At 40.9% G+C, this 21,395-nt stretch overlaps 1 protein-coding gene and 1 pseudogene across 2 annotated transcripts in view; both read right to left on the reverse strand.

Moving 5' to 3' along the window:
• Window positions 1–21,395, reverse strand: part of CD58 (CD58 molecule) — a 59,387-nt gene continuing 37,992 nt past the window's right edge. Inside the window, exons 4-6 of one of the 2 annotated variants that reach the window (XM_063624681.1) lie at window positions 7,658–7,735; window positions 4,991–5,027; window positions 1–294 (exon numbers count right to left, since the gene is read on the reverse strand). In XM_063624681.1, the coding sequence (XP_063480751.1) occupies window positions 285–294; window positions 4,991–5,027; window positions 7,658–7,735 (125 nt within the window). In that variant the 3' untranslated portion in view covers window positions 1–284. The remainder of the gene's footprint in view (window positions 295–4,990; window positions 5,028–7,657; window positions 7,736–21,395) is intronic. The other variant, XM_063624682.1, reaches the window with a different exon arrangement.
• LOC134733845 (nucleosome assembly protein 1-like 4) lies at window positions 14,030–21,389 on the reverse strand (annotated as a pseudogene).

A 21,395-nucleotide genomic window follows, 5' to 3' on the forward strand; every position in this document is an offset into this window, starting at 1 on the left:
TCACTTGTGTACATATTTACATTTATTTACAAAAGTTTCTGTATCATCAGTAAAAACAATTTACTGACAAAAAAGCAAGCACCTAGTCATATAATAAGTTGATGACAGTCGAAACTAATGCTTGTTCTTTGTTAGTGGATATTTCTTCTTAAAAAAGCAGCTGCTTCAAGTTACATTTCCAACAGTTGTTCAAAAATTGTAGTACTTAAATGAGAAATCAGATGGCTTTTTAGTTTTTAAAATAATTTAGTTATTATGCTGTTGTCTTCATCTTCTGTTACCAATCAATTGGAACTACAAAAAGAAAATCATATTATTAACTTGTAAAATGCAGTAAATCTGGGCTGCAGACCAGGTGTCTTAATTACCCTCCTATTCTAACGTGAATAGCCCTTTTTTTTTTTTTTGAGACAGAGTCTCGCTCTGTCGCCCAGGCTGGAGTGCAGTGGCGCAATCTCGGCTCACTGCAAGCTCCGCCTCCCGGGTTCATGCCATTCTCCTGCCTCAGCCTCTCCGAGTAGCTGGGACTACAGGCGCCTGCCACCACGCCTGGCTAATTTTTTTGTATTTTTAGTAGAGACGGGGTTTCACCGTGGTCTCGATCTCCTGACCTGGTGATCCGCCCGCCTCGGCCTCCCAAAGTGCTGGGATTACAAGCGTGAGCCATGGCGCCCGGCCTGTGAATAGCCCTTTTGTAATAAACTCATCAAAGCCAAGGGAGCTAGGGAGCAGGGATGAAGGAAGAACTGCCTTGAGCGCTCTTGGGACGGTAGTCTGAGTAACACCTGAAGAACAGCCTTCAGGATGCTGCACTCAATAGCAGTCCCAAGACTCCTCCCGCCGACTCTCTGAGTATAACTGAAAGACTGAACAACAGAGCTGAGACTGTTAGACCCATATGTAAATTGTCACCCATTTGTAACAGCTACTTCCTTCTTCGCTATATGAAACTCCTGGGGATGGTTTTCTTCCTACCTCAAACTTATCTTCCTGTTTAGTCACCTCTGTGGCAATGACAGAACAATCTCTGGCTGTCTTGGAGTGAATCAGCCAAAAAACAAAACCGCATCCTTGAGCAAGCCCTGAAACCGAGTCCGTTTCCTGGCCTCCTCCCCCATGATCTGCGTATTTCCACTGAGCTCAAAATCAGACCAGGCCAGAGCTCCCCAAACATTTATATCTCATCGGTAACAAGAATTCATGAGAAATTAGTGCTGTGGTCACAGGGGTGAGGTAAAGGACAGTAAACTAGAAGTTTCCCTCCTTGGGAGCCTCACAGAACATGAAATGAGTGCTGTGACTTTCTCAGGGGGATAAAGTGGGAAATGTTTGTAAACCAGGTTGGCATGCACAGGATTCTTGTTGGGGCAGCTTTTTGCTGGTCTCTGCTCCCCTGCCCTCTCCCAGCAGTCTCCTCACCCACTACAAGGAATCAAGCCTGCTTCTCCAGCTGGGCTCCTGCCTGAGATGCTACGTGTAAATCTTTCTTCTCGGAGAAATAGGACTCCATGCTTCCTTTTTAATTTGGCTAACTTTGTTATCTGTTTTCTAGAAACTTACACAAAAAATACCAGGGCACTCGGAAATTGCCTACGTTGAACTGCCTGGGTGAGAAGTGTGGCGTGGCCATTTCCCGTCAGATGTCTGCTATCTACTCATCTGTCCTCTGTTGTTCCTAATTGGGCTTAGTTCTTCCTGGTCCTGCTCTCACACAGCTGAGGAAATATCGCATTTGCTCCTGGTTATGCTTGCCCCTTTCTCATCTCCTCCCCCGATCTCCTCCATCTCCACCATATACAGAACCTTTTAACATTTTAATTTAACTTAATTTTTTTGATGCCCAGGCAGGTCTCTCAACTCCTGGGCTCAAGAAATCCTTCCGCTAACTCCAAAGCTCAAGCGATCCTCCCACCTCAGCCTCCCAAGTAGCTGAGACTACAGGTGTGTGCTACCATAGCCAGCTTCATAACCCTTTAGTAACTGAGCTTAGGGAATTCCCCCTGCTGCCACAATGGGTTCTTTAAATTTAAAAATAATTATTAAATAGGCAGTAAACACACATGATGCAGAATTTGAATAGTAAATAAAAATATACCAAGAAAAGTAAGCTCCTCTCTCAATCTCAGCCCCAAATACTCAGGTCTCTCCCTAGAATGTCACCTTAGAGAGGTGTTACCTTTCTAGACTCATCATTCCAAAGCAGTGCTTTTCAAAATGTTTCTGCTCAAGAACCTGTAATGGCTGCCTATTTCCACATCACTCCATTCCAAGGACCTCCTTGCAAATATTCAGTGTCTTTTGCGTCTACTTTAACTCGATGCCAGGCAGATCAATCTTACTATCAAACAAATCACAACAGATTTAATTCCCTCTCATGTATTTGCCTCTGCTGTTTATCCCACCTGAAATGCCTTTTCTACTCCACTCTTGTTCTGAAAATGTAGGTCACATCCTACCCCCTCCAAAGCTTTTCTGATTATTCTGGCCTCTCCAATTCCCCTGCATTGGTTGCTCAGCCCTTACCATCGTATCACACATTCTGCCTATCACCTGTGCTTCCTGCCTAAGCCCTTCTAAGAGTTTCTTATGCTCACGTGCATCCATTCTCTCTCCCTGGTGTGGCCACAAGCTTCTTGTGGGAGGAGCCCTATTATATGCTTTCTCTGAATCCCACACAATGTCTAGCCTCGCTGGGTACTCTGACCCCACCCTATCAGCTAGCACAGTGCCTGGTATCGCATAATCTCCATAATGTTTGTTGTGATGAAAGGAACAGATGAAGGGATGAGTTCCGGAATGCCCATCCACTTTCCCCCGGCCCTGGATGATGCCCCCCTACCCCCATCATTGGTAGTGGTGGCTATGCCTCCCCCACCCACTCAGAGTTCCCCTCCACTGTAACCACCTAGATCTCAGCAGAGACCTAACTTGGCTCTCGCACTGACCTGGGGCTCATGCATATTGCTCAGATCTGAAATGCCCTCCTCTGACCACAAGCCTGGAGGTCCCTACCTCTCCCACCTCACCTCATCTCCAGCTACTTGGCTTCTCTCTGCCCAGCCTCCCAGCCCATCAACGCCTCATGGCCTTGGGTCCTCCCAGCTTGGGCCTGTGGCCGGCTGAGCTGTTCCTCGGACTCTCTTGCCCCCAGGCCTCCTGCCACAGCTTGTTTCTCCTGCACTGTTCCACCTGGCAGCTGAGGAGAAAGGACACCTTGTGGCCCATCCATTGATCCCACCTCACCTAGGCCCTTGCTGCTGCTTAGCCACCCTCGCTTCATCCCTGCACTGACCACAGCAACTGACTCAACAAAACCAAAGGTCTTAACCCCTCGCCTACCTCCTTGTCTTTGCAGCTTTAACATGTAGCCTCCTCCCTCGAGTCTCTAACCCAGGGCTACCCCGGCTCTGATCCTGGACTCTGCTCCCCCAGTCCTGCCTCCTCTGCCTCTTCCCTTCACCCTAGGGCATCCGGCTTTTCTTTCTTAGTGACCTCAGGTGCTCATGGCATCAATCACTGTCCAGATGAAGAGGTGCCCCAATCTATAACTCTAGCCTGAAGCCCACATCTCCAATTCTGTGCATGGACATAACTACCCAGGTAATACACCAGTACCCCAAAATCAACCTGTGAAGGCAAAAATTCATAATTTTCCTTCCCAACCAAGATTCCTGTGTGACTCCTCTGTAACACTTGGTCCTGTCGCTTTTATTTTTCTTGAAAAATAATAGTAACAATAATCATAATGGCTAACATTTATTTAACACTATTATGAGCCAGCCACTATTGTAAGCATTTTACTTATATTAATATATTTTGACACAGTTATTTCTATGTGATTATCTATGCTATCATTGTCATTTCTATATTATCATTATGCCCATTTTCCACAGAAGACTACCAAAGCACAGAGAGTTTAAGTGACTTGTCCAAGGCCTGTGAGAAATGGAGCTGGCATTTGAACGAGGGAGTTTGGCATCAGAGCCTACACTGCCAGATGAAAGTTTTGCTAACAGGATCTCTGCTGTTTCTCTCAAACCTAGCTCTGTATATTCAGTTCTGCCACCATTACCCTGACTCAGGCCCTCTTCTCTGCTTGGCTGGATTATTTCATTATTCCACTAACCAGTGTCCTCATCTCATCTCCTATTAAATCGTCCCATGCTTTGCCAGCAGAGTGATCTTACTAAAGCATAGTTCTGCTAGAAAACTCTGCAGTTTTCCCTAAAGAATGACCCAAAGCCTCTCTCAAAGTCTCAGCCTGGCCCAACCTGCCAGCCCAGCCCCATCTTTCTCTAATGCCTCAACACTCTCTGCTCCAAAGAGGACGGCTTGCTACTTCTTGTCCTGCCCTTCACACCCTGGGCCTTAACTCTTCCCCTCATCCCTCAACACCCAGCTCATGCCTCTGCCTCCTGACCACCAGTGGGATCTGCCAGGAGGGGGCCTCTTGGAGCATCCTATGGCAGTTTATTAAACCAACACTGCTGCTAATTGTGTTTGTGTTCTATCTTTTATACGTGACTACAGGCCCAGCCCTGACCCTGGCTCCTGAAGTGAAGCCTATCCCTGATCCAACTTTTCCTGGGATGGGAGGTGGAGGGAGTGTATTGTAGTGGTTAACAGTGTAACTCTTGGAGTCCGAAGACCTAGATTTAAATCCCAGCCCACCACTTACTAGCAATGTGACCTTGACATCTCACTTGACTTCTACAAATCTCATATGCACTGTCTCTAAGCAAGGTATGATACTCCTCCTGCAAGGCTCATTGAGAGGGTTCCAGGAAACGATATGCACAGAGTGGCTAGTGCAGTGCATGGCACACAGTTGGTACTTAATACACTATGGTTAGTATATCTGCTGATGTTACTACTTATTACTGTACAAGGCAACCAACAGATGAGTACAATCTGGCTTCCCAAGTAATGGGCATCTACAGCAGGGCTGCTGTTGTTCTGGCACAGAGTGCACAGCCTGCAGCATACTTACTTGGTTCTGTCTGGTTTTCTGTCACATTTCAGAATACCTAAAAATGAAGAAATTGTCTTCTCATTTAAAGAACTGAAAAGAAAAGCTGAAATGTGGAGTTACTGACTGCCTATTAGAAGCCTAAACATGGAAAACTAAGCCAGAGCCCCATCACCCTGGGATTTGCTGCTATCCTATATGCTTTAAATCAAATTGGCTACAGAGCTGGTCCAAAGAGTTGTTCAAAAATTGGTCAGAACATGATAGATAACCAAATGCAAAAACTGTTGACAAAATGGCTAATTTTACCTTGTGCATAAGGCTGAAGATGCAGGGAAGGCTAGAATGGTTTGGACCAGTGCTGTCCAATAGAAATATAATGCAAGCCACGTAAGCAATTTAAAATTTTTGGTATCCACATTACAAAGTAAAAAAAATGTAAATTTTAATATTTTATTTAACACAATGTGTCACAAATATAAAATTATTTCAACATGTACTCAATATAAACATTTTTTAATGAGATATTTTACATTCTTTCACACATGGTCTTAGAAACTTATTATTTTACACTCACAGCACATGATAATTTGGACTCCCACATTTCAAGTGCTCCATGGCCACATGTAGCTCATGGCTACTATTTCAGACATTAAGACAGTGCTCCCACACATGCATGCATCACTTTCCTGCCCACAGTAGGCATCTGCCCGACCCTAGAACTATGCTAGTGGTTCAGAAGCCTAGTCAATAGGGTTGACTAGAGCTTATAAAGTTGTCTGTCAACTACAACTAGGCAGCTGGAGCTGTTTCCATTCAACTCTTTCCTCTTCTGAAGGTTCCATGCCAAACATCTCACTATTTCCCAATTAATGACTTTAAGGTTGCTTAAAGGTTGAGGTGCTTGCTGAGTATTTTTGTTTGTTTGTTGAGACAGGGTCTCACTCCATCACCCAGGCTGGAGTGCAGTGGCACAATCTCAGCTCACTGCAACCTCTGCCTCCCTCCCGCCTCAGCCTCCTGAGTAGCTGGGACTACAGGCATGCACCACCATGCATGGCTAATTTTTGTATTTTTTTGTAGAGATAGTGTTTCACCATATTGTCCAGGCTGGTCTCAAACTCCTGAGCTCAAGTGATGAACACACCTTGACCTCTCAATGTGCTGGGATTACAGGCATGAGCCACCATGCCTGGCCTCCAAATTGTTTTTTTTTTTTTTAAGAACAAATTTTTTCAGATTATCTGGGGCTAACAGTACTGACCATGGGAGTAATTTTCTGTATATTGAATGACCTTTTTTTTTTTTTTAAGTTAAATCAACCAATTGTTTTGAAGTTCTATGGAAATTCAGTGCCACCTCTCTTTAGTTCAGGTATCCTGGGTTAGTTCTTTAATTGAGATCTACAACAACACTGAGTGGAAAATGATTTTAGTTTCTGAGAACCAACCTGTTCAGGAGATGATTAACTATTATACTGCTATTTGGGGATTAAAATAGATTTTTAAAAAATTTTGAGCTCCCAAAATATTTTATGCGTTGGGCAATAGCTGAAAACTTTCTTCAGCTGATTGTTATAATACTGTTTAGTGGAGAGTCAACTGGTTGATAATCTATTACTTAGGGATGGATTTTCATGGTATTTACAACTTATAATATGAAAATGTTATCGCCAGGAAATTATATTTAGCACTGATATCGCAAAATAGTCTAGTTCTGCACTGACCAAGAAAACTTTCTGCAATGATAGGATTATTCCTTATCTGGGCTATCCAGTATGGTAGCCACTAGCCAGATGTAGGTATTGAGCACTTGAAAGGTGGTTAGTGTAACTGAGGAATGAATCTTAAATTTAATGGTATTTCATTTTAAATTATATATTTAAATAATCATATGTGGCTAATTGGCTACTATACTAAACAGTACAGGTCTAAGGAAACTGAAATCTAGTTTATAAACTTGATTCAGGACACAATGGATCCTAGATACTATCACTTGTAGAAAGTTTACTCTTTGGCATTCCCTATCTGGCATATTTCCTTTTGGTGAAGGCTGATATGGAAACTGCTGTGGCATCAAGAATATCTACTCTTCAGATTTACAGCCTGCTCCCTGTCCTTTGGGATTTGAGAGGGATTACTCACACCAGGAATGAACAGGCTGGGAACAAATTCTCCAAGTCATCAGTTCTCCAAGCTGTATGACTGCTCAAGATTGCTAGGGGACTCAGAAGGCTCAGGAAGTAATACAAGCACGATTACTTGTATTACGTAAGTCACTTAACCAAAACTCCTTTCCTACCTGGGAGCCCCATTCATGGTATATGACATGAAAATTACAAAGGTGGCAGCCTAAAGAGGTCTTTAGCAAACTCCGACTTGGAGAGCAGAAGTTTAACTATATTTTGAAGCAGATCACAGGTAAAAGGAGGCTATGCAACAGGTCCAGGCTGTGTTCCCAGGCCTATAAAGCTCTCTGTGGCCCAAGGATTCATTCTACCTTGAGATAATGCAGGATTTTGGAGGAACCTAGCGTGCTCAGCAGTCCCACACAAGTAAAGCAAAAAAGTTTTTGTTTCTTTTCAAATGTCTAAAATTTCAAACTTTATTTTCATCCTTAAACTATTTTCTGACCTTTGGAAAACCAATGCAAGTTTGAAAACTATTTTGTTTTAAAAAGCATACATACCATTCATATACAGCATAACACATGTTATAATTACCGCTAATGGTGCGGGTATAAGTGCATATCTGTGTCTTGAATGACCTATAAAAAAAAAGAAAAGAAATTCAACTAGTTGAACTGATCAGAATGGATCCTCATTATTTGCAGATTCCACCTTGCGATTTGCTTATTTACTGAAATTTATTTGTAATCCACAAATCAATACCCATAGCAGTCATTCTCAGACGTAGAACAGTGATGAAAACTTTGAGTCACCCAATAAGCAGATTCCCAGCAGAGATGGAAAAAGGTAAAGCTCTGCCTTCTTGTTTCAGTTCTTACACTGTTAACAAGTGTCCTATTTGCAGTCTATTTAGTGCCATGATTTTGCATTTTTATGCTTTTTTGTTGGTGATTTCACTATTTTAAATGGTCCCAAAGTATAGTGTTGAAGTGCTGACAAGAGTTCCTAAGTGCAAGAAGGCTGCAATGTGCCTTGCAGAGAAAATAGGTGTATTAGATAAGCTTCACTTAGGCATGAGTTACAGTGCTGTTGGCTATGAGTTCAATGTCAATAAATCAACACTATATATTAAGGTTTATTTAAACAGAAATACACATAAAACAAGGTTATAAACGATCATTAACAAAAATGTTATGACTAGAGGCTCACAGGAACCTACCCCTGTATTTCCCCCAGGAACATTACTCCAGTACTTGCTATTTCACTGTTAACTTGACTCTGTAGAACTACTATCAATAGCAAGATTCGACTATTTCTAAACAAACTTATATGCACAAGCTCGATACATTCCAGACCCTGTGTTATTTAATAAAAGAAGCAAATGTTCCACTAGAAGGTTTGTTTCTGACCATCTCATACTGCCAGTGGAAGCAGAACTTGGCATTGTGTTTGGTAGGGCAATTCTGGCAGTTGTATATAATAAGCCTTAAAAATATTTATCATGAAGCATCTAGACATTGCACTAAGTCATGTGCCTATAGTCTCACTAAGTCATTACAATGTTGGGCAAGTGCCTTAACCTCTCAGTGCCTCCATTTTCTCATAGGGTAACTATACTTGAGACTAATAAATATACTTATCTCATAGGGTAGTTGCATTTAAGAACAGCTGTTATATACTGTCATTAACCTATTGAGTAGATGTTATTGGTATCTCCATTAATATCTTGTGACTCTGCAATTCCATTTCTAAGATGTCATCCTGGGGAAACTATCAATGATGTGCCCTTCTTCTCCCCGCAAAAAGGCACAAAGGTATTTACTGCAGCCTTACTTAATATACCATAAGGCAAAAACAACCTAAGTTGTTTTCACAGCAGCTCCTTGCTTTCACAAAAAACTGTGGTATGTTCATGAGGTAAACTCTATCCAGCTATTGAAAATCCAAAATCAGAGTACACAATGCACTGCTAAAGGATTGGGGAGGGGTCACTAAGAACAAATGTGACATGGATATGGGAAAGGAGGGAAAGGAAGGGAGAGGAGGAAGAGAGAAAGAAACTGAATGAATAAATGAGAATAAGGATATGATCATACTTTCCTTTTATGAGTAACACAGGTGTGTTGGAACAAATAGGCAGTCACCTATTGGTCAGATTTGAGAAGACCCTGGCCAGAAACTGCTATGTGCCCCTGAACATCATTTTCCCTTCTTTAGTAGCAAAATTCAGATTTTCTTTGGCAATAATACTCCCCAAGTAGTGTTTGTATACTTCCTTCAGGTGGCATACGATGCCTGGTTGCTTTTCTTTTCATGATGTCAGTGCCATTGAAGATCATTGTCTAGAGCCATAATTTCATCAAGGGTTTGCAAAGTGGTTTAGTCTATCATTCGTTCTTTACTAACTACAATCTTCACATAAAGATAAACTGCCCCTCATCAACAATGTGGTTACTCTGAGGTTCAATTTATATAGGAAAAGCAGCATTTGATTCTTCTCTTTCTTTATCATTTTTCAAAATAATGAGTTAGCTCCCAAGCATTCTCTAGAGATGACCAATGAGTTTTTAAATTTGTTTTTAATACATTACAAACTCATGAACTGAGCACAATTGATGTGTTTCAATCTACTGAAGTTGTTATTCTTATTGATGCTCCAATTGTCTTATTTTTGGCCAGAAGGAACCTCTTCAGAGTGGCTCCTGAGTCCTCTTGGTACCATCATGGTAAGTCTTTTTGATAGCTTTCTTGTTATGTGGTAAAATAAGATATTCAAGGCTTATTTTAATGCATTCCATGCCCAAGGTATAGAATCAGCCAACTGTCCCAAAGGCCCTGGTTCATTTTCATGAGAAATGATAAGTAGGTACCATAATCTGGGTGAAGGTGGCCAATCATCCCGGTTTTCCTGAAACTGAAGAGTTTCCTGGGATGTGAAATTTGGGTGCTGAAACTGGGAAGTCTGGGCACGCCAAGTAACACTGGTCACTCAAATCTGGGTCCAAGAAGCATGCAAATTGCTACAGGACTGGCTTTTGTTTGTAGAACATTTCAATGGACACAACCAGGAAATACACAATTTTCTAAGAGACAAAATACATTAATGGGTCATGCTGGCATTATGTTGAACCCTGTTAAGCTGCCAAGATTCAATGGTTTTTGACTACAGAAACAGCAATTTCATATGGTTCAAATTAATACCTTTAAATAAATCCAGGGCTACAGTGTTTACTTAAGCTAATCAATTTACAGCTGAATCTCCTTTCTTTCATGCCAAACATCCCAATATTCAATAATAACAATATAAATATTCATTTGCATTTTCCTGCAATACATACTCAACAGTAACCAAATACCAGCATTACTGCTAACTATATAATTACTTAAAACATTACAATTTTTTTCTTTGTAGTTCTTTTTATCCTTGGAATGCAGTCCCTTGAAATATGCACCCAAATTACTATGTTTTTAAAACACTTGGAATGGTTCCTCTATTTGGGGTTATTCCACAAACTTGATTCATGGCTTAGTACATTAGCTTCACTTGGCTTTAAATATTTTTGAGTTTCAGGTTCACAACAAAACTGAGCAGAAGTTACAGAAAGTTTGCACATACATCCTGCCCCTACACACGCATAGCCTCCCCATTATCAATATCCCTCCCCAGAGTGGTACATTTTTTAGAATTAATGAAACCACTCTGATACATCATTATCATTAAAAAATCCATACTTTACATTAGCATTCAGTTGTACATTCTGTGGGTTTGGACAAATGTATAATAACATCGTTACAGTATCATACAGAGTATTTTCACTTCCCCCAAACTCCTCTGTGTTCCACCTTTTCATATCCCCTGCCAACCACTAATCTTTTTACAGTCTCCACAGTTTTGCCTTTTCCAGAATGTCATATAGGTAAAATTTACATAGCATGTAGCCTGTTCAGATTGGATTCTTTGACTTAGTAATATACATTTAAGTTTCCTCCATGTCTTTTCATGGCTTGATAGTTCTTTTCAGTGCTGAATAATATTCTATTGTCTGTATGTACCACAGTTTATTTGTCCATTCACTTACTGAAGGACATCTTGGTTGCTTCCAAGTTTTGACAATTATTAATAAAGATGCTATAACCATCCATGTGAAGGTTTTTATGTCAACATAAGTTTTTAATGCCTTTGGGTAAATAGCAAGAAGCATGACAATTGTGTTGAATGGTAAGAGTATGTACAGTTTTGTAAGAAACTGCCAAACTGTCTTCCAAAGTGGCTGTACCATTTTGCATTCCCACCTGCAATGAATGAGAGTTGCTCCACATCCTCACCGGCATTTGGTGCTGTCAGTGTTCTAGATTTTGGCCAGTGTGATAGGCGTGAAGTGGTATTTCACTGTTGTCTTAGTTTCCATTTCCCTGTTGCCTGTTGACATAGGACATGCCCAGCTAATTTTTGTATTTTTACAAAATAGAAAATAGTAGAAATGGGGTTTCCCCATGTTGGCCAGGCTGGTCTTGAACTCCTGACCTCAGGTGATCCGCCTGCCTCGGCCTCCCAAAGGGCTGGGATTACAGACGTGAGCCACTGCACCCGGCCCAGGAGTATCTTTTTATATCCCTATTTGCCATCTGTATATCTTCTTTGGAGAGGTGTGTGATGAGGTCTTTGACTCATTTTTTAATTGGGTTGTTTGTGTTTTTCTTGTTGAGTTTTAAGAGTTTTTTGTATATTTTGTGTAATAGTCTTTTATCAGATGTGTCTTTTGCAAATATTTTCTCCCAGTCTGTGGCTTGGCTTCTCATTCTCTTGAAATTGTCTTTCATAGAGCAATGTTTTTCATTTTAATGAAGAACAGCTTACCAATTCTTTCTTTCATGAATCATGTCTTTGGTGTCGTATCTAAAAAGTCATCGTATCCAAAGTTATCTAGGTTTTCTCTTATGTTTTGGGAGTCTTATGGTTTTGCATTTCACATTTAGATCTATGGTCCATTTTGAGTAAAATTTTGTGAAGGGCATAAGGTCTGTGTTTAGATTCATTTTTTTTTGCATGTGGAAGTCCAGTTGTTACAGCACTATTTGTTGAAAAGATCATCTTTGCTCCATTGTATTGCCTTTGCTCCTTTGCCAAAGATCAGTGGACCATATTTATGTTGGTTTATTTCTGGGCTCTCTATTCTGATTCACTGATCTATTTGTCTTTTATTTTTCCACCAATACCACACTATGTTGACTACTGTAGCTTCATAGTAAGTCTTGAAGTTGAGTAGTATCAGTCCTCCAATTTTGTTCTCCTTCAATATTTTGCTGGCTATTCTGGTCTTTTGCCTGCCCATTTAACCTTAAAATCAGTTTGTTGATATCCACAAATGACTTCTGATATTTTGCTTGGGATTGCACTGAATTTATAGAGCAAATTGGAAATAACTGACATCTTCACAATAAGGAGTCTTCCTATCTACGAACATAGAATATCTCTCCATTTATGTAGTTCTTCTTTGATTTTGTTCATCAGTTTTGTTGATTTTCTCATATAAATCTGGTACATATTTTGTTATTGTACCTAAGTATTGCATTTTTGGGGTGCTAAGGTAAATGCTGTTGTGTTTTAAACTTCAGATTCCACTTGTTCATTGCTGTTATAGAAAAGTGATTGACTTTTGTATATTAACTTTGTATCCTACAACTGTGCTATAGTTTTTTATTAGTTCCAGGAGGTTTTTGGTCAATTCGTTTGGATTGTATACATAGATATTCATGTCATCTGAGAACTAAAACAATTTTCTTTCTTTCTTCTCATCTGTATAACTTTTATTTCCTTTTCTTGTCTTATGGCATTAGTCAGTGCTTATAGTACAATATTGAAAAGGAGTGGTGAGAAGAACATTCTTTCCTTGTTCCTAGTCTTAGTGGGAAAGCTTCAAGTTTCTCACCATTACAGATGATGTTAGCTGCAGGGTTTTTTGTAGGCATTTGTTAAGAAGTTGAAAAAGTTTCCCCTCTATTCCTAGTTTACTGAGAGTTTTTATCATAAATTGATGTTGGATTTTGTGAAATGCTTTTTCTGTACCTATTGGTATGATCATGTGATTTTTCTTTCATAGTCTGTCAATGTGATGGATTACATTAATTGATTTTCATATGTTGAACCTGCCTCGCACACCTGAGATAAATACCACTTAGTCATGATGTATAATTCTTTCTATATGCTGTTGGATCCAATTTGCTAATATTTTGTTTAAGGTTTCTACATGTGTGTTCATGAGAAATATTTGTCCTAATTTTCTTGTATTGTTCTTTGGTTTTAGCACAAGAATAATGCTGGCCTCATAAAATGAATTGGAAAGTATGCCCTCTGCTTCTATCTTCTAAAAGAGATTGTAAAGAATTAGTATTTCTTCCTTAAATACCTGGTAGAATTCACCGATGAACCCATCTGAACCTGGTGCTTTCTGTTTTGGAAGATTATTAATTATTGATTTGATTTATTTAAACTGCCAGGCTGAAGTGATCCTCCCACCTCAGTCTCCCAAGTAGCTAGGACTACAGACACATGCCACAACACCTCAGTAACCTTTTAATTTTTAGTACAGATAGGGTCTCCCTATGTTGCCCAGGCTGGTCTTGAACTCTCAGCCTCAAGCAATCCTCTTGTCTTGGCCTCACAAAGTGTTGGGACTATAGGCATAAGCCACTGCACGCAGCCTTCTTTCTCAATTTTTAAAAGCAGAGTGCACATTTTTAATCACTATTCCTCCCAGTGGAAAGTTATAAAAGTCACAAGAGACCAACTTAAATCAGTCCAAAAATTCTCCTACTTCTGTTTCTGCCTGTTACATTTCATCTGGCTCAAACTTTGTTCAAATATTCTTAACATTCTTCATCTCAGTCTATATAATATTATTTCATATGTTGCATTTCTTTCCTTCTTCTCCTTTTTCCTACTTGCACATATTTTTGTGTTTCTATGATGAATTTTTCCAATTTCTCCCATTTTTCTTAGGAGTAAGATCAAAGGATGTTTTTTTGAGGCTCTACCTTCAGAGTCCTTCAGTGACTTACTCCCTGCAGGTAACATAATGTCCACCCCAGCTATGAAAGAAAGATCATCTAGTTGAACTCAGAACAATGTTTGTTCTACATAACTTCAGGTCGGAGCTGAACAATGTTTCTTTTATGTTCTTGGTCCATAAATGTGGACAACAGTTGGAAACTGGTACTCTAAAGAATATCCTCTTGCCCACCCCTTCAAAAAAATGTGCACTTTCCCTAGGCTCCCATTTAGAGTTCTGTGTCAATGTGGAGGGTGTTACAATCATCCTACTTCTTCCCAGCAGTTATCTAAAAGAGAATGGTGAAGTCCACTGGGTTTCTTTACCTGGAAATAACCTTTGACTCTCAATGGTACTCAGATGTTATTCTCCTCTTTCACAGCCAAATATATAACTGGCCTATTGGACTACCCCTCTTCTTACTTAAAGCCCAGGAATCTGGTTCCTACCCTCATCTATTCACAAGGTCTGTCAACAATGACCTCCTAAGTGCCAAATCCACAACCTCTTCTACATTGTCCTCCTTAAACCATTGGCTGTATATAATGTTATACCAAATGTCCTCTCTTGAAACTCTTCCTGTATCCTGAATAACAACTAGCAGTTTTATAGTGACTGACTAACCATCAATACTCTTTCCCACATGCTATTTTATTTAACTTCCTTAGCCCTTGTAAAGTGAGTATTATTATCCCCCACATTCACACTGCCAGTAAGCAATGAAATCAGGTCTAGGACCCAGATTTTCTCGCTCCGAATCCCATGTTCTCTTCTATCCAGAATTTTCTCCTGCCCTCAACTTCTCAATTTTCTAATCTGCATAAGTCTGTCTATATTCACGGGCTGCCATAAACCAGCTTTCTGACCTTGAGGTCTCTGAACATCTGTAGCACAGGCATAAAACCTCCATGCTATCTACTCTGACCGCAGATAAGGAGATAAGGAGGAGCAAACTGTAGGAGCATGACACAAAGCCAAGAAATAATTGCTCACTAGCTTTCTTTCCATCTCCCAATGCCTTGGAGCTGCAATTTTCAAATGGTTTACCAATGGAAGTAAATTCCAAATTCCAGATTATAATTCTCCATCTCTGAGTCATCCTCTTACTTTCACTTCCCAATACAGTGGGGAAGACACAGTACTTTGAGTTCAGATGGAGTTGGATGTCAAATCCTGGCTTTGCTCTTAATAAATGTGTATATTTGGTCAAGTTATTTAACCCCACTGTGCCTCAGATTCCTCCTTTATAAATACCCACACCACTGGGTTGTTGTGTGGATTAAATGTGACACATTTATGTAAATCATTTACAGGAGTTTGTTGTGGAGCAGGCCTTCAGTAAGTATTAGTTCCTTCCCCCAATACAATATGAGGTGGACAAGAACTCTGTCCTCAATCTTAACTGTCTCTGAAATTCTCCTTTAGATTGTGTTTAACTAGTTAGTAACCCCATCACCCCATTTCTGGGCTGCAGTGATGGTATGACAGTAGATGTCATGACTAAAATGACCATAAACCACAAAAAGGTCCTACTAGACAAAATGTTACAAGAAACATGAGATAATGAGGCAAAAAATTAAGTTACATTTGACCAATATCAACTATGTATATCTATATGGTATGGGTTTCTCTAGCTCATTCCTATGAATAAATCAAAGAAAACTTTAAAATTTGATTTATTTTGAAACGTATATAAAGTCAGGATGGTATCATACAAAAACACTCTGGAATTCAAAGACCTAAATTTTAATTCTATCTCCAATACTTAAGTGACCTTGGGCAAGTCACCCCACCTGGTTGACCCTGTCTCCTCATTTTTTTTTTTTTTTTTTTTTTTTTAGACGGAGTCTCACTCTGTCACCCAGGCTGGAGTGCAGTGGCACGGTCTCGGCTCACTGCCAGCTCCGCCTCCCAGGTTCACGCCATTCTCCTGCCTCAGCCTCCTGAGTAGCTGGGACTACAGGTGCCCGCCAACACGCCCAACTAATTTTTTGTATTTTTAGTAGAGATGGGGTTTCACCGTGTTATCCAGGATGGTCTCGATCTCCTGACCTTGTGATCCGACCGCCTCAGCCTCCCAAAGTGTTCAGATTACAGGCGTGAGCCACCGCACCCGGCTACCTGTCTCCTCATTCTTAAAAGGTAAGTAACAACTGTCTGGCCAATCTAAAATAATAGTGGTGAGGAGCAAATGAGGCATTTATTTGAAGGGTTTACTAAAGGAGAGCAGGCTAGTCAATGTGAGTTAGTTTGCTTCACTGATAAAGCATTGGAAAGTTCAGATGAGAAATCAAAACCTGAAAAAGTAAGATCTAGTATTTAACTGTTACACTTGCATGGATTTGTATCTATTATGATGCATGTGGTTCCACACAAAAGCATTCAAAAATCATCTCAGGAAAAAAAAAAAAAGATCCTAGACTGTTACTGTTCAAAAGAACCATTAAGATCATTAAGTTCAGCTCCTGGTTTGCATTTTAAAAGGAGAAGGTCCTCCAATATTTGGTTAACAGAAACCAGGGCCAGAAGCCCAGATGTATGTCTCAGATGTCAACACTACTCCAGGATTTAAACCTAAGACCTATCAAGCAACATTCCTCAAACTTTCAAAATCTATTGTATATATGTGAACTATCAATTTGGAAGAAAATGTAAAAGAAGGATAAATCACCATTATTTAATAATTAAAAGAATTTTTTCAAATTAATAGTACTTCAAATCAATAAGAGGAATATTATTCCTCTTATGATCTTTTACCAGACTATCTACAGGGAAAGTAATCTTACTTTCAGTAAAAGTCTTCAAATTCTAATGGCAAACATAAAGTTAAAACTGGTGCAAGGGCAAAACCTTTAAAAATCCCCTAAAATATTCCATATAATTCTATAGAGGGATTTTACTCAGCAATTATTTCCTTCAAGTATTTTGTCTCTTGGAACACTTAAAACTTTTCAAGATTTCAACTTGCTTGCTCTGTCTATATGTGGTCATCTTCTTCCTCCTTGTCCGTTAGATGCAGCACACATATACCAAAAGGCAAAAGCACACTGGTTTTATTTTTTGTTGTTCCCGTTATAAAGCAACTATCTGCTTTTACAACAAATTGCATTTCCATATCGTATGCCTTGGGTATTATGTAACACTCAAAAGGTGGAATTAATGAAGGAATGTCTGCTCCAAGCTTAACTATTATAACTTTGCAGCTTGTTTTAAAAACTTCTTGCAATTGTGTGACTTGTACAAACAGTGCTCCTTTGAGTGACACCTCTGTGGGTTTGATCTTTTCTCTGTCTTCAAAAATCAAATCTATCAGTTATAAATTGGGACTCATTTGCACTTTTTCTTTTTTTCTCCATGTTTCATGACTTTAATAGAATATTCTAACTATTATGTACAAATTGAAAACACTGTATTCAGTTATAAATGTGTTCTAAGGTTAGGCTGAGCACTTTCTACAGGCCTGATCAGGGCGGACACGGCCATCCCCGGCTGCCAGAGAGCGCTGTCACCCACTTGGAAACCCCACTCGCCAGCCACCAACCGGTCACACCAACCAGGACCTTCAGACAGGATGAATGGTGGGGCCCAGCAATGGGACTACTGAGAAAGCAGGACTTGACGCTCATATGCTCAAATGAAATACAGGACTTCCCAGCCCAGCCCCTCACTGGAGAAGACCGCTGGATCCCGACTCCGGCAGCAGCGGGGTGCCTGTGTCACGAGGACAGGCTCGCGTCTTCAGCCCTGGTGGCAGGAAGCAGTGTTTCTTCTGCACAGCCCTTGCTCCTACCAGGAAGTGGCACATCTTCCTGCTTAGGTCACCAGGGTGGTTCAGAAATGGCAAGGACGAGCGACAGCAAAAGGCCGCAGTCCTCATAGGCAAGAAGGGATAAATAAATATGAGGTGACCCGTGGCAGCTCTCTGAGCTGGTGTGCCACAACACTGACCCAACCCTAAAAAAAGAAAATCAAAAAGCAACATCCTAAGGAGAACATGGCCCTACTTTACACAGCCCTTCTGAGATGATAAGCATACAGAAGGTGATGCAGGCTGCACACTCAGCAGATTAAGCAGCTGAAAACAGCAAATGGGTTTCTTCAAATGAAAGGAAAGAATTCAGTCCAAATGCAGGAGTGGTAGGAGAGGTTCTAGATCCCTGGAACCTCATCACCAGACCTCGGCCCTTTTAGCCAAGTGATCCCCACCCCAACCCACCCCACCCCAATGGGGTCTATGGGGCCCTCCCACAGGGAAAGGCCCAGGCAAGTCCAGAGCTACAGGCACCAAGGCTGCAGAGGGTACTGAACAAAACCTCCTATTTCTGAAATGCATTTCAGTTGCCACTGTACACGTTAAGCAAAATAATAAGGAAAAAGGAAAAGTGAAAGTGAAAATAATGCACTTGAAAACAATTAGACGGAGTAAGCGCTGTCGACGGTATTGTGCCGCATGCGGCAAAGACTGAGGCCTCCCCCCACATGCCCGGAGTCGCGACAGCCGGTCTGCCAGGCGGCTACCTCCACTTCCTGCTGCTGCTTGCATTCCGCCGGCTGGCTGGGTTCCTTGTTGGGATTAATTTCTACCTCATCCTCATCTTCTCCCTCCTCGTTACCTTCTAATTCGCCTTCTTCTTCATCTTCATCAAAAGTGTCGTCATCCTCTAAGGCCTCTCCAGCGAAGTACAGCACAGCCTGCGGGACTATCCACTCACAGAAAAAGTGTCCAATTTCAAAATCAGAGGCTAATACGAATTCAGAATCTTTATCCAGTGATTCTCTATCCCCAGATGCTTTCAGTGGATTGAAGAAGTTGAAAAATGACTCATTGGATACTTGTTTGGTAATTGTTCTAACAGTGCCTGGACTCTTACGCTTCTGCTTTTTCTTGATGGTTTTGACAGTAACATTCTTTCCTTTCTTCCAGTCAATAGTATACCCGTCGCAGTCCATGATCTCAGGACCTGCAAATAAAAAGGGATCAGCCTTATCTGGATCTGATTTCATCTTGCAGGTTTTTCTCAGGACTGAGTTGGCAAAGTAGTCGTTGGGTTCAAAGTGGAACTCTTAATATAAAAGACATAGGCTGTCCAGGGTCAGAAAACTTCACTTTAATATCCTGCAGGTGTTTCAAGATTGGTTCATCATATTCCTGGACTAATTCACTTAGCATATCTACATTTCTAAATATGGTAAACCAGAACTCTGGAATTCCTTTGGGATTTGGCTATTCAGCTGTTGCTGCTGCTTTTTCTGTTATGACTACTTTATTTTTCATGTCTCCAGCCAATTTCTCCTCCTCTTCATTTTCACTGTGCCATTCTGATTCCATATCAGATGTTGGTTCAACATCACCGGTGATAAATTCTCTTCTCTTGTCAAAGAGAGGCTGGTATAATGCTGCATATTTTCTTTCCAAGTCATGAACTTCTCCAAATAACTTGGCTCCTATATGAGCGCATCTCATCTGAATTTGTTTCAATGCATTAATTCTTCTTTTTAGCTTTAGGTAAAGTTTCGATGTAGCTGGAAGGGGTGTGAGGGGCATTGTCAAGTCGCTCCTGTAAAGCTGCCAAAACTCCAGGATTCTGCATCACTTGATCCGTGGGCTTTTCCATCTTACTTGCATTTCTAGCAGCTTCCACAAAATCTGAAGGAACCCCATCTGAAAAACTGTTTTCTGCCATCTGAATGTTTTTATCCCCTTGTCTGGTAAACCAAGTCCCGTGAGTAACTAGGCTAAGGCACTCAGGCCAGTCCTCGGGGAGCGAGCACACGCCGCCCATCTCGCTCGCACCGCACAGCTCCCAACAACTAAGATGCAATGCCAAGGACTTTCTTCCCCATCAGACATGCCCTCGTCCACAAGAAACTTACAACCAAAACCCCAGTTAGCCCAGCCTGACCCCATAGATGCTCACGATGACCATCGCCCTACGGAAAAACTCAAATTCCTAAATATCTAATAAAGAGGTCCTGGACGTCTCCACCTTAAAAACGGGAAGCCTGAACGCTCCTCCGGGTGCGCCGCGGCCCTCGGGGTACGCGGGGCTGGCTGGTCTAGCGGGAGATTTGAGCTGCCGGCCCCCACTCGCCGCCCTCTATGCCTCCTCCGCTGGGCCACCGCCGAGGAAGCCGCGCAGAACAAAGCGACTTGACCTTCAGGGCAGTGGGAGGCCGGGCAGGGGCGCGCCAGGTGCTGTGAGGGGCCACCCGCCAGCGCCCCAGGCCGAGTCTCCAGGCCCCAAGCCCCAGGCCCGCCGCTGCCCACCCTGACGAGGACGCTTACTTTTTCTTGAAAAATGTCTTTCCTTTCCCAAAAGCTACTCTGCTTTGTCTGAAAATAATATAACTTTAATGGCTTTAAGTTATTGTTTGAAAGGGTTCAGAAAAGACAATAAATGGGAGACTTAGAATGGCTCACCAGTTAAAATCCAAGTTTCTTATATTTCTTGTATTTGCTAATTTCCCTTATCTGTTTCAGCCGCTTGTTCAGAAAAATTTCATTCATAGACTCACCTTATCCCAGCCCTAGAGACTCATATTCTCTATTTGCCCTGGAATCCTGTTCACTATTTACAATTATATTATTCTGAATAATAGTATTTACTATTTTCATCTCTCCTTTTATATTTTAATAAACCACTTTCAAGTCACTGAACTTTTTGTTTGTTAAACTGGGGATATAATGTAAAAAACAGATAATAAAAATTGCAAATGTAAATAATACTAAAACAACATTAGAAAATCATAGCCAAGACAGATTGTCATGATATTAACTTAGTGTTAGGCCTAAGGAAACATATCAAATGCATGTTCCTGTAGTAGGTATGTAACCTTTGAGAACATAATGATTATTAACAATATTATAAAGCAGCATTTTGAATAGTTAAAACCATGGGCTCTAGAGCCAGATAGCCTCTACTCAAAGCCAGGTTCTGCCACTTACTAGCTGTTACCTTGGGCAAACAACTTAAACTCTCTCTCTGTTGGTTTCTCACCAGGAAACTGGGATAAATACTAGTACACAACTTATAGGTTGTATGAGGATTGATGTGAAGATTGAATTAATTAACATATGTATTAGAATGGTGGTCAACACAGAAAGTGCTAAATAATGTTAGCTTTGTATCTATAATGGGGTTTCTGTTAAAAATTGTAACTTGTTTTACATTTCAAAATTGTGAACCTTATGTTAGTCACCACATCTGTGGTTTGAAAGCCTCCATGACACATTTAGTTATTTACTCAC

Source organism: Symphalangus syndactylus, chromosome 12, assembly GCF_028878055.3.
Source record: "Symphalangus syndactylus isolate Jambi chromosome 12, NHGRI_mSymSyn1-v2.1_pri, whole genome shotgun sequence".
NCBI classification, from domain to species: Eukaryota; Metazoa; Chordata; class Mammalia; order Primates; family Hylobatidae; genus Symphalangus; species Symphalangus syndactylus.